The sequence below is a fragment of the Paralichthys olivaceus genome, chromosome 19, assembly GCF_024713975.1.
Source record: "Paralichthys olivaceus isolate ysfri-2021 chromosome 19, ASM2471397v2, whole genome shotgun sequence".
Lineage (NCBI taxonomy): Eukaryota > Metazoa > Chordata > Actinopteri > Pleuronectiformes > Paralichthyidae > Paralichthys > Paralichthys olivaceus.
The window spans coordinates 14,166,258-14,179,985 of NC_091111.1; the positions used below are offsets into that span (position 1 = coordinate 14,166,258).

General features: G+C 41.4%; 1 protein-coding gene across 3 annotated transcripts in view; it reads left to right on the top strand.

Moving 5' to 3' along the window:
- The window catches only part of slc24a4b (solute carrier family 24 member 4b), a 33,468-nt gene extending 22,956 nt beyond the window's left edge, over positions 1–10,512 (top strand). Inside the window, exons 10-17 of one of the 3 annotated variants that reach the window (XM_069514966.1) lie at positions 115–266; positions 2,549–2,718; positions 2,919–3,060; positions 4,384–4,550; positions 5,008–5,122; positions 6,117–6,229; positions 6,376–6,441; positions 7,208–10,512. In XM_069514966.1, coding sequence (XP_069371067.1) covers positions 115–266; positions 2,549–2,718; positions 2,919–3,060; positions 4,384–4,550; positions 5,008–5,122; positions 6,117–6,229; positions 6,376–6,441; positions 7,208–7,357 — 1,075 coding nt within the window. In that variant the 3' untranslated portion in view covers positions 7,358–10,512. The remainder of the gene's footprint in view (positions 1–114; positions 267–2,548; positions 2,719–2,918; positions 3,061–4,383; positions 4,551–5,007; positions 5,123–6,116; positions 6,230–6,375; positions 6,442–7,207) is intronic. The other 2 variants (XM_069514968.1, XM_020097685.2) reach the window with 2 other exon arrangements.
- Positions 10,513–13,728: the final 3,216 nt, after the last annotated feature.

The following is a 13,728-nucleotide window of genomic DNA, read 5'->3' on the forward strand; positions in this document are numbered from 1 at the left end:
CAAACACTATTTTCTGAATCTTGACACAAAAAAATCTTGTTTGTCTTTTTGGGACTCTCGTCTGAACTATCTCAGCATCTCTAATGTTGGGATTATATTCCATCTGTTCACTAGATTCAACTCAAGCATGCAGAGGTTTTTCATGGGGACAAAGAAGAAGAACGTGGCCAATGGTAACGCTGCAGCCAGCAGTGAGATGGAGGACGGTAATACTAGTTATGACTATGTTTGGGATGACAACCCGTCATTGCCTTTACTCTCAACAGGTAAGGTTAACCAGACAGGCCGGGTACCCAAGACTGTTCTGTGCCAGAGAATCAATCAGACATATGTTGAACTCAATGGGATGATTTGGCTTTGTTTCTCTGGAAGTCTGTTTCCTTTCTACAAGACTGTGACTTCACCCTCTGCCTCTTTCTGCTGAACTAACTTAAGTAACTTCAGCTCACTGCATTCTGCTGAAATCTACCTGAAGCAATAGTTCATCTTTTTTTAGGAAATAAGCTAATTTGCTTCATTGCTGACCAGAGGAGACGGTTGCTACCGATCACCTTTGATTGACACTATTACATTTTGTATTTTGTATGAATTTATTAACAAGATTGATGAACTTAAGAGGGACTTTGCTGTCTTTAATATCATGTTTGGCTTAAATCTCCTTGTTGCCACTTCTTCTTTTCCAGCCCTTTGACTTTTCCAAAACGTATTCTCTGACATTAACCTAACTCTTCCCACTTTGGCTGCATTAGTGTTAACATGCCTGTCTGTTTAGCCTTACTAAAACTTATCTTGCTTTATTGTCAACAGTGTTGTGCTGCTGTCTGTGCCAGTTCTTTCTGCTCGCATACTACTTTATCTCTGCGGGTCTCTGGGGCGTAGACCCACTCACTCCTGAAGTGGTAATGAATTTCACAAGAGGAAAAGTTGATGCCAGCTCTGTTTACACAGTTAATTTATGTGCATTCTTGCATGCATAATAACTCAAATTAAAGCAGAGTTCAAATAATAAGCGTATGTAGAACTTTTTATAACCCATACACTGTATGTTATTGCAGAGAGCAAATAAGGAGTTATGGAATGCTAATAAAACCTTTTTCGTTATGCATTCTTGTCAGAACACAGATAATCTAAAGTGGAGGTTTGCATGGTAGTAAAGGTTGTGAGGTCAAGGATGCCAGAGGTCACATCTTCAGTCTCTCAGGTTCTGAAATCAATCAGTCTGACCATAAATATTCACAACAGGCAGGGAGACTTCAAAGCTGCACTGGGCAATTTGAGAAAGTTATTTGAAGTTCAGTAGCAAAAAATAAATCTTGTAAACTGAAGGGGTGAAAGATTCAACTCTCCTGAGTCCTGGGGTGACAGAGGTTACAGTCATTTCCTCCATGACGTGAGCATAGAGTGAAGTGGAGGACAGCAGGACTCTTAATCTGCCACTCCGTCAAGTCTAGCTGGCTTTTTGAACTGGGCCTGTTATGACTGAATCTGTTCAAACCTAAAAAAGATGAAGGCCTTTCTTCAGATCTGCAAGTCACCTTCCACATAACTTTATTCACCCGTGCAACCTTCTTCAGGTCTGAAGTAATCTTAAGAATATAATATGCAACAATTCTTCATTTAAATGTTTTGAATTTACTTGATCTGTTATATATATTGTCAACTTGTGTATTTAGATTATCAGTGAAAACCGTGGATCTCCAAATTCTATTTCTTCTTTTACTTAACTATATAAATTCTTATCTAATAATGTGCCTGGAAATATGTTTTAACAGATGGATAATATAAAATCCTCTTATATGAGATAATGAAATTAAAATGGTCCACACGTACATGATGATCCAGTACAATTAATTTCATGAAATAAACCGCAACCCTCAATCAAACCTCATTACCCAGAATCACTTACTTTGAACACAAGCATCAGGAAGGTACCCACATAAACTGCAGAGGGTCAAATGAAGGATTTGAGTGAAAGGAGAAGTTATTTCCAGAGCCTTGGACAAACCTCCAACCTCCACATCCCTGCGGTTGTTTAAGGGACGTTTTTACTCTCAGGTTTTGATTTGTGTGGATATTGAGCCGTCCACATCCACGACTCGTGATTTAGGGTAATGGGAATATATCTTTACATGAAAAAACATTGCATATTGCAGCTTTAACTCTGATTTAGTGACCAAATGTCTCTGATTCAGCAGCCATTAATATTCCTTAATAACTTGGCACAGGGAGCTGTAGCAGCACAGGATAAAAAATGACCTGACAAGTGTTCATAGTGTCGTGTGTCACTTGATGGTTATTCCACTTTAAAAATAAGCTCTGTTTAGTCTCATAAAGTTTTAATCGGCACTTTTGCTAATGGGACATAATTGACTTATTACTTTTTAACCAGCACGGCAAAGCACTTGAACAGGAGGTATCAATTACACTCACTTAAAACATAAAACACAATTGAAATGAATAAAAAACGCAGCTCTGTGCTTGTGTGATTTTCTTCTCGATTGATCATTTGTCACCTTTCATATTTTGAATGTGACCCTGCACCCCTCAGTGAAGCCCACCAAGGCTTACAGCCGGGGATCCGTGGTGATGGTGGACGAGATCATGAACGCCAGCCCTTCAAAGTTCAGGTTTCCAGAGGCTGGGCTCCGTGTCATGGTCACCAGCCATTTTGGACCCAAGACCCGTCTGCGCATGGCCAGTCGCCTCATCATTACAGAGGTACAGCAGGGCGTTGTTGCTCCATAAGTAGCTGACGTAGTATGTACATTTTCTTTTTTTGTATTTACAGCTTGGCTTTTCTGACGTGTTTTTATTAAACCCCAACACAATTGGACTGAACGCAATGTCAATAGATCAGCGATGAAATGAGCAGCGCATCTGCTCATGTGCTCTTTGACTTAGTTTCTTTTTTCTGAAAGCGCCAGAAGTTGGTCCAAGCTGCCAACGGCGTGGAGACACAAGTGATTGACGGGAAGGTCGAAATCGAGAACGGAAACGTGCCAGAGGACAAACCCACCGAGGCGGAGGAAAATGAGACCATCTCACCATTTCATATTCCAAGTATGTGATTCGTGTATTTACTTGATGTGAATTCAAAGTAAAAGCTTGACCTCAGCGGGGAGGATAAAATGTTCCTTGGCATCAGAACACAAGAAGGAATAAAAGTAAATGTAATCAGGCCTTGGTCACAACAAAAGGTGGAAATGTTTTTAGCACCATTTCTTCATCTATCCCATTTCAATGAACTTTATCAGAACTGACAGCAGTGACAGAGCGAGAGGTTGTAGGAGTTTGTTGCAAAAATAGAACGGACAAGATTAGCAAGCAAAATAAAGGGAATGTGTTGGCTCAGGCAAGATGAGATGAGTCAAAGAGCTTCACAGAGTCATTGAAAACATTAATGAGACCTTAATGTATTTAAAAGACAATAAAACCAAAATGGTTACAATACATTTTTAATCCCAAAAGCAATTTGGTTTAAGTGACCCAGAAAAAAAACAAGACCCAGATATGCACCGACAAACATCCACTAAAACACCTTAAGAGACTAAAGATTAAAAGGAAGTTTTAATTGAATTAATTGTAAATGTGCAGCAAACAGTAACTGCATTAGGCCTGATTTAAGTTTCTTTGCTGCACCTGAGTTCAGCTAAAACTGTCAGCTCATTTAAATCTGCTTCATCTTCCTTGTTTTCGATTTGAGGTTGAGTAAATCTGCAAACAGCTCTTTGTAGTCTGGGTTTCTTTGTAGTTTACAAGTAGCTCGGAGAGATGTGTCTCGAGCCTGAGACCTTTTAGTGCTTTGTAGAAAAGTAAAATGATTTTTAAAATCTATCCTTTGATGAACAGGACTCAGGTAGCAGCTGTTTGACTGATTGTTGTACTTTATATTTTAATCCTTTGGGACAAATTCAAATGTTTAAGTTTAGTTTGTGTTTAGTTATTCAACTCTAATTGTGGTGCATCCACTTACTGTTTTGCACTTATTCAGAAAATGTAATTGACTGTAGACACGTGGTGATGCTGCCATCTAGAGTTGTGTGTCATCCCCATAATTATTATAGTTAAGAGGTGTTAACGTATTCCATAATCTGAGCCATGGAGATGTAAAATAGAAATACATCTAGGAATCACTTGCTTGACATGATGGTTTCTCCACTTAATTTAAGGAGAAATTAAATTTAAAGTGTAAAATGAAATGACGAAAGAGATCTGAACAGAAGCAATTGACCATGATCACATCTGTCGACAGTGATTAACGTAAAACTTAATGTTAAAGTGACTCCTGGTTATAACATTTTAAAACATATCATCTGAGTGAACGTTTTCCTAACAAACACCTGAGGAGCTAATCTCTTCTGCCGGTGTGTGTTTATGCTGCAGGGGGCATCGGCAGCAAGTTGAAGTGGCTGATCTCATGGCCTCTGCTCCTGTTGCTGTACCTAACCGTGCCAAACTGTGCCAAGCCGCGCTGGGAGAGATTCTTCATGCTCTCCTTCATCCTGTCAACTGTGTGGATCGCAGTCTTCTCCTACTTTATGGTCTGGATGGTGAGTGCAGTCACCTTGGACAGTTTAGAATGAGGCTTTTACAGGGACATATTAGTGTTTGTCTTTATAAAGTGTATTAATGATAGATTTTATTTTTGCTTGAAAATTTTGTGTGAAAATGTCAAAATTAAATGATTTCCAGTTTTCCTTTGAGAGGAAATGAGCTTCTCTTAGTCTAATGTAATTTTGTTCGACTAACAAAGACATCTTTTTACAATATTTATAGACAAAAGATTAATTAATTGAAAAAATTAATAAAAATAAACATTTGGAATATTAATCAGTGATTCAAATAATCTTTAGTTCCAGCTGTAATTTAAAGGGAGAAATCAGGAAAGCCTGACAAAACAACAAAGATGTTCTGTTTAAGGGGCCGTTACACATGAGTATGAATTTAGCTTCTCCTCATTCAAACAGATGATTGTGTTCTCGAGCCCTGACACTGTGTTTCTCTCAGGTGACTGTAATCGGCTACACTCTGGGAATCCCTGATGTCATCATGGGCATCACTTTCCTGGCAGCAGGCACCAGCGTCCCAGACTGCATAGCCAGTCTCATCGTGGCTCGGCAAGGTGCGGCTCTCCCCCTGAAAGATACTCAGACTTCTGTCTTATTACGGTTTATTATGCAGCAGAGAGCCAGAGGAGAAAGTTTGTATGGATTTAATGGGACTAGTCAACCGGGACATTCCCTTTCTTACATGTTTATGATCCCAGGTGTCTAGTTGGGGGAATCATTAAATTAAGCAATCATAACAAATGCATCTGCTTTGTGGATAGTATGAGGTGAGAGTGATTTCCGAGGTTTTCCTTTTTCCTCGTGGCTAAGTAGAGAAATATGTCTATAATTGGTCAAACTTGCAGACATCCAGATAAGCCGGAGCCTTTCTTCAAATCTAGTGCAACATATTGTAGTGTACATACAGAGATGCATCCAGAGTGTTTTTGTCACCTGTGTGCATGGGAATAAATTGTAGGAGAGTACAAAGTACTAAGAAGTGCGGGAAAGAACAGAAAGTAGTGCAGAGCTGTTTATAGACGTTACAGCGTAGCCCTGCGTCACTGTCTTCCCACTTGGATAAGGTTAGGGCCCTCGTGAATATCAGAAAGTGCAGAACAACAAAATGTAAAACTTTATTTGATCTGAAATCTTAGAAGATGTGATGGAAATGAAACATTTATTGACGCTTGAGGCGTCAGGGAGAGGAGGGATGAGCGGTACAAGTTAACAGTGTCATTTCTCCCAATTCTGAAGGTTGTCCTCCCTTCCAGGGAGAAATGAAACACCTTCTTAGGGGTTGATACAGTGTTTTATAAGGAAACTCACAGGGATGTAAGTCTGTCCCTAAGTCTGAAGTCTAGATCTCGCTCCTTGGTTGCTATAGCAACAGTCAGCGGGGACAGGATAGTCTAACTCGATCAGTGTTTTCACAGCTAGAAGAGACAAACAGTGGAGTTTTGTCTTTATCTGTAAGTAACTGGTGGAGAAATTGTCTAGTGTTGCCTAATGAAGGAAAAGTTAATTCCGAGCTTCACATTTAACCTAATTTGCTGTGTTGCGTTGCAGGTCTGGGAGACATGGCGGTGTCCAACACAATTGGCAGCAACGTGTTTGATATTCTAGTGGGACTGGGCGTCCCCTGGGCGATACAGACCATGTGTGTAAGCTACGGATCAGTGGTAAGGAGACAATTTGCTTTGCAACAGTCTCACCCTCTTTTATGAGGAGCAATAGAATCCAGAGCGTCCTGATGTCTCACGTTGAGAAAAAAGATTAAAAACGTCTGCAGATGAATTGCTGATCTTTTGTCCCGTCTGTGTTGCAGGTGATGATTAACAGTCGGGGGCTGTTGTACTCGGTGGTGCTGCTGCTGGGCTCCGTGGCCCTCACGGTGAGCAATAGTTGATGATGTTTACGTTTCACTGGGGCCGCATGTCGACCGTTTCCAGGAAAACGACCTGTAGTGTACCTTAAAGTAATAACCCACAGTATTTTTATATGAATTATTAACACCCCTGTTTGCCTGCTGTCATCACTAACTCATGCACTGCAATGCAGCAGTGACTGAAGCAGGTTATGTAATTGGTTCATAAAAATGTAAGAATCTCTATCGTAAGCACTTTGTGTCTTTTTGCTTTTCCTGTGAGAAATCATAATTTTTCTTGAACAGAAAAAAACATTCAGGGCGAAGGTAGTTCTGCTGCATTCAATGATAAATGACACATGAGACCTAACACAGAAAATAAACCAGAATGACCCCACATGAAATTCATAGTACTGCTCAGGAAGTCACACACGTTTGATCCCTTCTCAGTGTAACATGAAATAAACATCTGTCCCCCCCCATAGTGAGTAGAAAACATCACTTTCTTTGCACAATGTATTTTTTTTGTTTTATCAGTGCAGGAATTTCAGTTGTTGGCCGACACCGATACTGGGGACATCTTGGGAATTTTTTTTATTTTTATATTGTCACTCATCCCTCAGATGTCATTATCAAACCATTATGAAAAATAAGTGTTATAAAAACTTTTTTATAGTTTAAATGTATTCAACTAAGCATTTTATCACTTATTAAAACTTGAACTTCCCAAAATGATTCAATCTGAATAATATGAGTCCCTACACAAACCACTGATGTGTGTGTGTGTGTGCAGGTTCTGGGGATCCATGTAAACAAGTGGAGGCTGGACATGAAGCTGGGTATCTACGTCCTGGTGCTGTACGCTGTTTTCCTCTGCTTCTCCATCTTGATCGAGTACAACGTCTTCACCTTCGTCAACCTGCCCATGTGCATAGAGGATTAGAGCACAGCAGCATGTCGTGGATACCAAAACCTCAATGCTCCCATAGCAAACCCAAACTATTTTTCTTTATTTCAATAATACTGGACCTATCTGCAGACTTCCCCACCCCCCGTGCTCTCCTTGTAATCCTTTTAGTCCCAAATATGAATCCAATTTCCTCCAGAGGGAGTTCACTGTAACAGAGGACTCCATTCTACGTCTCTTCTTATTTCTCCTCTGGTCACAGTGCAGCTCCTTAATGTCCATTATTTCAGGCGTTGCCTGTCTTGAGTTCCTCTGTGCACCTGTTAACTTTCTTCCCATCTAGCATGCCTTTAGATGTCGGGGACCTCCAGAATCATAAGTGCCCCTGTTGATTGTTGGTGTGTGTTTTCATTGTTCACATTGTAGATTTCCACACACCATTTTCAAAGCTTTTCCACAAACCAAACCCGAGTCTGTGAAGGAAAAGAAAACAACCAAAATCCCCAAGTAGAGTGAAGTCTCCTTGAAGTAATTCCTAAAAGATGAACCAAGTTACCCCAGCACCCAAAGAAAAACGCACCCTCCTTTTTTATCTCTCGCCCCCCCCCCCCCCTCGGAGGAGGGTCTTGTCCCCGGCAGCTCCCCTCCTCCAGCCTGGACCTGACTCCCCCGGCATGGCCTTTGGCATCAGGGAGCAGATACTGTTCGTGCTTCACTCACCCGGCGTATTTCTTCTCAACCCTGCTTGATCAAATTGGCTTTCTTTCCTCTAAAAAAGACATTGTCGGGAATGTTTGTGTGGAGATAAGCCACAGTCTGGATCAGTTGACTGTGAGGGTGTTATGCATATGCAGCACTGCACAATGTAAACTTGTAAACACTTTTTTTTGTTTGTTTTTGTATTTATTTTTTCAAAACAAGGTTTTGTCTTGTATGAAATATGGAGAGCTCGTTGCAAATATAGGACATTGCCTGTTTTTCACAGAAACAAATTGCACATGGAAATGCTTTTCTTGCTTTGTGCTGTAAGGAGATTCGACCACTCTGAGGGGCTTTCAGGCCGGTGGCGTGATTTTCATTCAGTGATGGGTTGTTACACTTTTCCCTCTGCACAACTGAACAAAAAAAAACTGTCTCCAGATATGTGGGATGCATCAGATTTCTGTCCTCAAATGGAGACTTGTTCTCGTCTTGAGACAGCAGCAGCATGGAGATAGTTTTTAAAAAAACAAATGCAAAGAAACCAGGCAGTTCTCAGTACTGTCTGTTATAACACCCTTTGGCCAGTAGGGGGTGCTGCAGCCTCTCTACCCAGGGCGGGGGTGCAAACCACAGCTGTCGGTTATCAGGGAAACTTGGAAATGGACACAACTCCAAGAGGTGGCGATGGTGATGGTCTCTTGATTTTGAGTTACATGTAGATATTGCACTTTAACAGCCATCCTCTCATTCTGAATCAACTAGTGCTTCCTCCTGTGCGTGTGTATTTTCAGTGTATATGTCTGTGCGAATGAGAAAGAGTGTGTGTGTGTGTGTGTGTGTGTTTGTTTGTGTGTATGCGTGTGTTTTCTCACACCGAGCTCCTGACCCTGAAGCAGACTGGAACCTCGTCGACACCATGAGCACACCTGCCTGTGTCTGCAGTGCATGCTGGGACACCGAAACGCAGCTCCTCCACAGCACAGCGAAAGGCTGAGGGCCTCTGGGCGTCTCCATGGAAACCGCCCGACCCACTTTACAAAAATCGGCAGCTACGCGCTACACTGCAATCCAGACATTTTGACATCATGCAAAAAGGCCTGCGACGAGTCCACCAGTGAGGTGCAGAGACTAAAACTAAAGCGTGTGGGCCGTGTTTAGGTGATTTAAAAAATATTCCTCTGCCGCGCTGTCGGCAGCAGGCACTCTTGTATATGCAATCTCAATGTAAAGAATCTGTGACCGAAGGCCCCTGCAAGGTTGCCATACAAAGACGGGAGACCCCGTGGAGATGTGACGTCAGTTTGTCTCGTGCTACTTGATGTGTGAGCTCACAGGTGTGTGTGTGTGTGTGTGTGTGTGTGGAACCGAGCCAACAGTATGGACCCCTCTCTGCCCCCATGGCATTGTGGGAAGTCTGATTTCACCTCCTACGCACACACACTCTTCTTTTCTTTCGTCTCCTCTCGCACAAGGGCATTAACTTTCCGCCAACACTAGCTGAAGGAGCAGCGGGGAGAACACAGATGGATGATTTTCTTTTTTCCTCTGTCGCCCTTGGGACTGTCACTTTTCAGTGGACCCGGGTGAGAGCAGACTTTAAGGAATTTTTAAAAAGTTGGACCCCTTAAACTGCTCCTCTACCTGGGTTCAAATAGCTGTGTTACTGGATGGAGGTGACCACACAGGGCCCACAGACTCCTCCGCACACCCACCTGTACGCCCTCCTTCCTCACCCACTGGGTCCTCTGTACAAACGGGACCCATGTTTTTCACTCTTTTCATGGGGAAGGCACATTTGTACTGTAATTTAGTTGATTCAGAATGGGCAGTGTTGAGATTTGTTGTGTTATTTTTGGCGTTGCTCTGTGTGGTCATGTCCCGGTTGCCAGGTTTGAGCGGTAACACCACAGCAGGGGAACACTGCTCCTCTTTTTGTCCTCATCCTGACACAGCATATGTTTTCATTGGTCGTCTGACTCACATCTTTGATAGTTTGTTTTCTTCTGCAGAGCGTAGGGGGATTGAAATTTAAAAAAAATAAAAAATCAGATGCCATACTTGTCGTAGCTCTGCATAAATTCAGATTGTATGGAAATCATGTGTAGAAAATAAGCGCACACTTAAGAACACGCGTTAGAAATGGTGATTGAACACGAGAGAGGACCGGTGTGTATTTCTTGATCGAATGCGACCTGATGCACTGTGAGCTCAATGTGACGTGGGAGTTGTTTGTCAAGAATTATAAATGATTAAAAAAATATATTTAATGTAAAGTTAGTTACTATAAAACATTATTGAGGACATCTGTATAACTTATATGAATGTATTTGTCTTGCTATACTGGACATATCCAACCAATGCATTTTACTGTAAAGCAATAATGTGAAGAAAAAAAATAAAATGGCAAAAATAATTCCTGTACATTTGTCTCATAAGTTCTTGGATTGTTTGTGAAATACAGAAATTAAATGAAGCCATTTGTACATGCATCTGTTTGCCTGTGCTGTTTTGTTTTTCACAGCATGTGCTGATGTTTGGAACTGCTTAAATATGCACTTTGAATCTTTTCCATTATTTTGGATTGAAACTGATGGAAAGGAACAATGCACATCTGCTCCAATTTAATGCACAAACAAACAATATCTCAAGAACACATTGACAGATTTTGTTTAAACTTGGTAACAACGTTTAGTTGGAATCATGGATGACCTGATTAGAATTTGGTGGTGAAAGGTCGACGCCATATTTACCTCAATCCAGTCACATTTGGCTGAACTGTTCACTTACTTGCAAATTAACTGTTACATCCACCATCAAAGTATCACTTTGAATTCAAGTACATTTTTCATGTTGAGTACATTCAGGTACTTTGACTCCACTACATGTATCAGTAAATATCTGTACATGTGTACAGATATATCTGTATATCTGCATTAAACGCCTTTAAACCCTGCAGATTCATTGAGACCATTTAAAAATGGTTTATGAATCACTGGGATAAAATATCTAAAGTAGTAAAAACTGGCTTCATCTCAACCAGCTGCAACAGTAAAACACAGACCTATTCATCAATATTAATTATTAGTGCTATAAAACAATATCAGTCATCAGGGCCTTTTCTCTGCAGAATGACTTCTTTCACTTTCTGATACTTCAAGGTGATCGGTGAAGCTCGGGGGATTGACATGCAGAGTTAGACCAATGGTCAAATCTGACATGATGAGGAGTCTCTGCTTTAAAACAATTCTCAAACGTAAGATACTACATTTCCCACAATGTGGTTTTCCATCTTTAGACTCTCTTTAGTCTCCTCAAGCTACAGATCACAAATTCATGATGAAACAGACCTTTAAATGTGAAGAGTCTCTGTTAAATGCAGGAATATTTTTTATCTTATTGGTGTTTTATTCTCAAGCGAAGGATCTAAGTCTTAAGTAAAACTACTTTTACTGGGCTGTTACAGGACTATCTAAAAATATTTATATTTAATATTCTACTACTAAACTCGTGATAAAACTGTTCTTTGTAATTGCACCTGTGGATTACCACTAATTTCATCTATCTATCTATCTATCTGATCCTTCCTTCTTATCTGTAATTCATCCTAATTTATCAATGTTAGATTTAATTAACAGAAAGCGACCAGATCATCGGGGAAAACTTCAGCCTTGTTGATTTCAAGGCAAAAAAATGGTGAAATGACCTTAAGGTAAAATTTATTAGTTTTAATACTCCTTTCTCTGTTGTGATTACAGCTACTTCTCCAGAAAAGTACAGTCCCCTTATAAAAACTCCTGTGTTCGTACCACCCTGGTGTGATTGCATCCATTCTGCTGCCCGAGCTCCTCGTCAATACAGAAAATTCACTGATTTTAATTAAAAAGTCCAGCATCTTCCCAATCACATCAGCGGTGGATGGATTCACACTCGGCTCACAGCTCAAAGTAATACCATGCAACAATACTTTTTAATTCTGCGATATGTGTGAGATTAGACAGCGAACGAAAGCATTTGTCTGAAAAGAGAATCTAACTGAACAAGTCCCACTGCGGATTTTGATGTGGCTCTGTGGCATTGTCTGTTTCTCCCTGAGTGAAAGTTGAATTATGATTTATTGAACCTCTCGCTGTGGAAGAGAGAAGAAAAAATGAATGGTGCAGTAATCAAGCTCAAAAGTGCTGCACTTATCCAGACAGGGGTGATTGCAAACTATTTGTTATTTACCGTGACAGCTGGCAGCATGTGAAGGGTCCGTCGAGAGGAGAGGGATGATGGGAAAATTCATGTTATGATTGCATCTTGCCATCAACCTGGATTTCCAGTGTGCGGCACCAGCAGGGGGCAATGCTGCAGCAGGATTGTGGTGTCACGCGGCATCATAGATGATTCAGTGTGAACTGAAGATGGAGCTTCTTTATCTCAGGGAATAAGACTCTGCAAACTTTGCAAAGTCAAAACATGATTTGAGTGAATGTTTTTCGAAATCATCAAAATGATGGGACGTCCATTTCCGTATTCAGACAGCTGACCATCTGGTGAGAGCAGCATGGCATGCGCAGGCCACTGGAGCTTCTCCCTAATGAGCCACTCTCTTGGCCACTGTGCCCCTGATAACAAGCTTCTCTGTCAGGGCTGATCCCGTTCACTGATGAGCTCCCTCCCTGCCCCCTAACAAGGCCGTTTGGGCAGCCGCGGTTTGTCTCCCCCCTGAGCTCCAGCTTAACTCCCCTCCACCATTTGTTGTGTCACATTGAGAGACAGTGCCCACACATCACGGCCTCCATTATATACGGCAGCACCAGTTGTGCTTTGAAAAGTTGTTTATTTGTTCACCCGCCACCCCCACAGCTGCAGTTTGGGGACATTTTCTTTCCTTGGTTGTTCCTTTCCAGTGTTTTTCGACACGACTCTGCTGTGTGGGAAAATTGTTGTGCTGCAGTGATGGATGGTGGACAAACTGGGTTGCTGCTGTTTGCTGCAGTCCCTCATAAGGGCATCCCGAACACAGGCCTGGCCCTGTGTCTTTAACTACAGGATTAGTTTGGCTTCCTCTGTAGCACTGACTCCATGTTATAGGGATTTCTGCCTCTGACCTGATTCAATAGAAGTGAATAGGATTCAGACAAAATACATTGAATGTCCCTGCAGACGTCGCTGTGAGCACCTTTCACTGAAACTGCTGTTTTTCCAAACTGCTTGAATGTTGCATCTGTCTGTTTCTGCCGCTTCACACACAAAGTTATTCCAGATGCTTGACTTTTCAAAATCTTGCTAGTGTTGTCGAATCTTCTGTTCCTTTCTGTGAAACAATGTTCATGCCCGACCAATAATAATTCATGTCCATGCATAATGTGTAATGTCTCTTATTTAATTGTGTTATTGGTTCGATGCTTCAAATCATTTGGGCCAGCCCTGATAGTAGTAACCACGCCCCCCTGGTGATGTCATAAAGTCCCGGGGTACGCCAGCACGTCACTGCAGGAACTCCAGTCCTCTGCAGCAGCTGTAGATTCTCTCATCCCCCTTTTACATCCACTTCCCTCCCCCTTTACAATCTAACTCGTCAATAAAGGCAATAAAATGCAAATAGAAATACTTTGTTAAACCACTAGGGGTCAGGAAAAACAAGATTTTCAAGAGATTTTTAAACGGCATTTAGGTTTCTTTCATAGACTATTTAAATACGCAAGATGGCAGCGCTCATA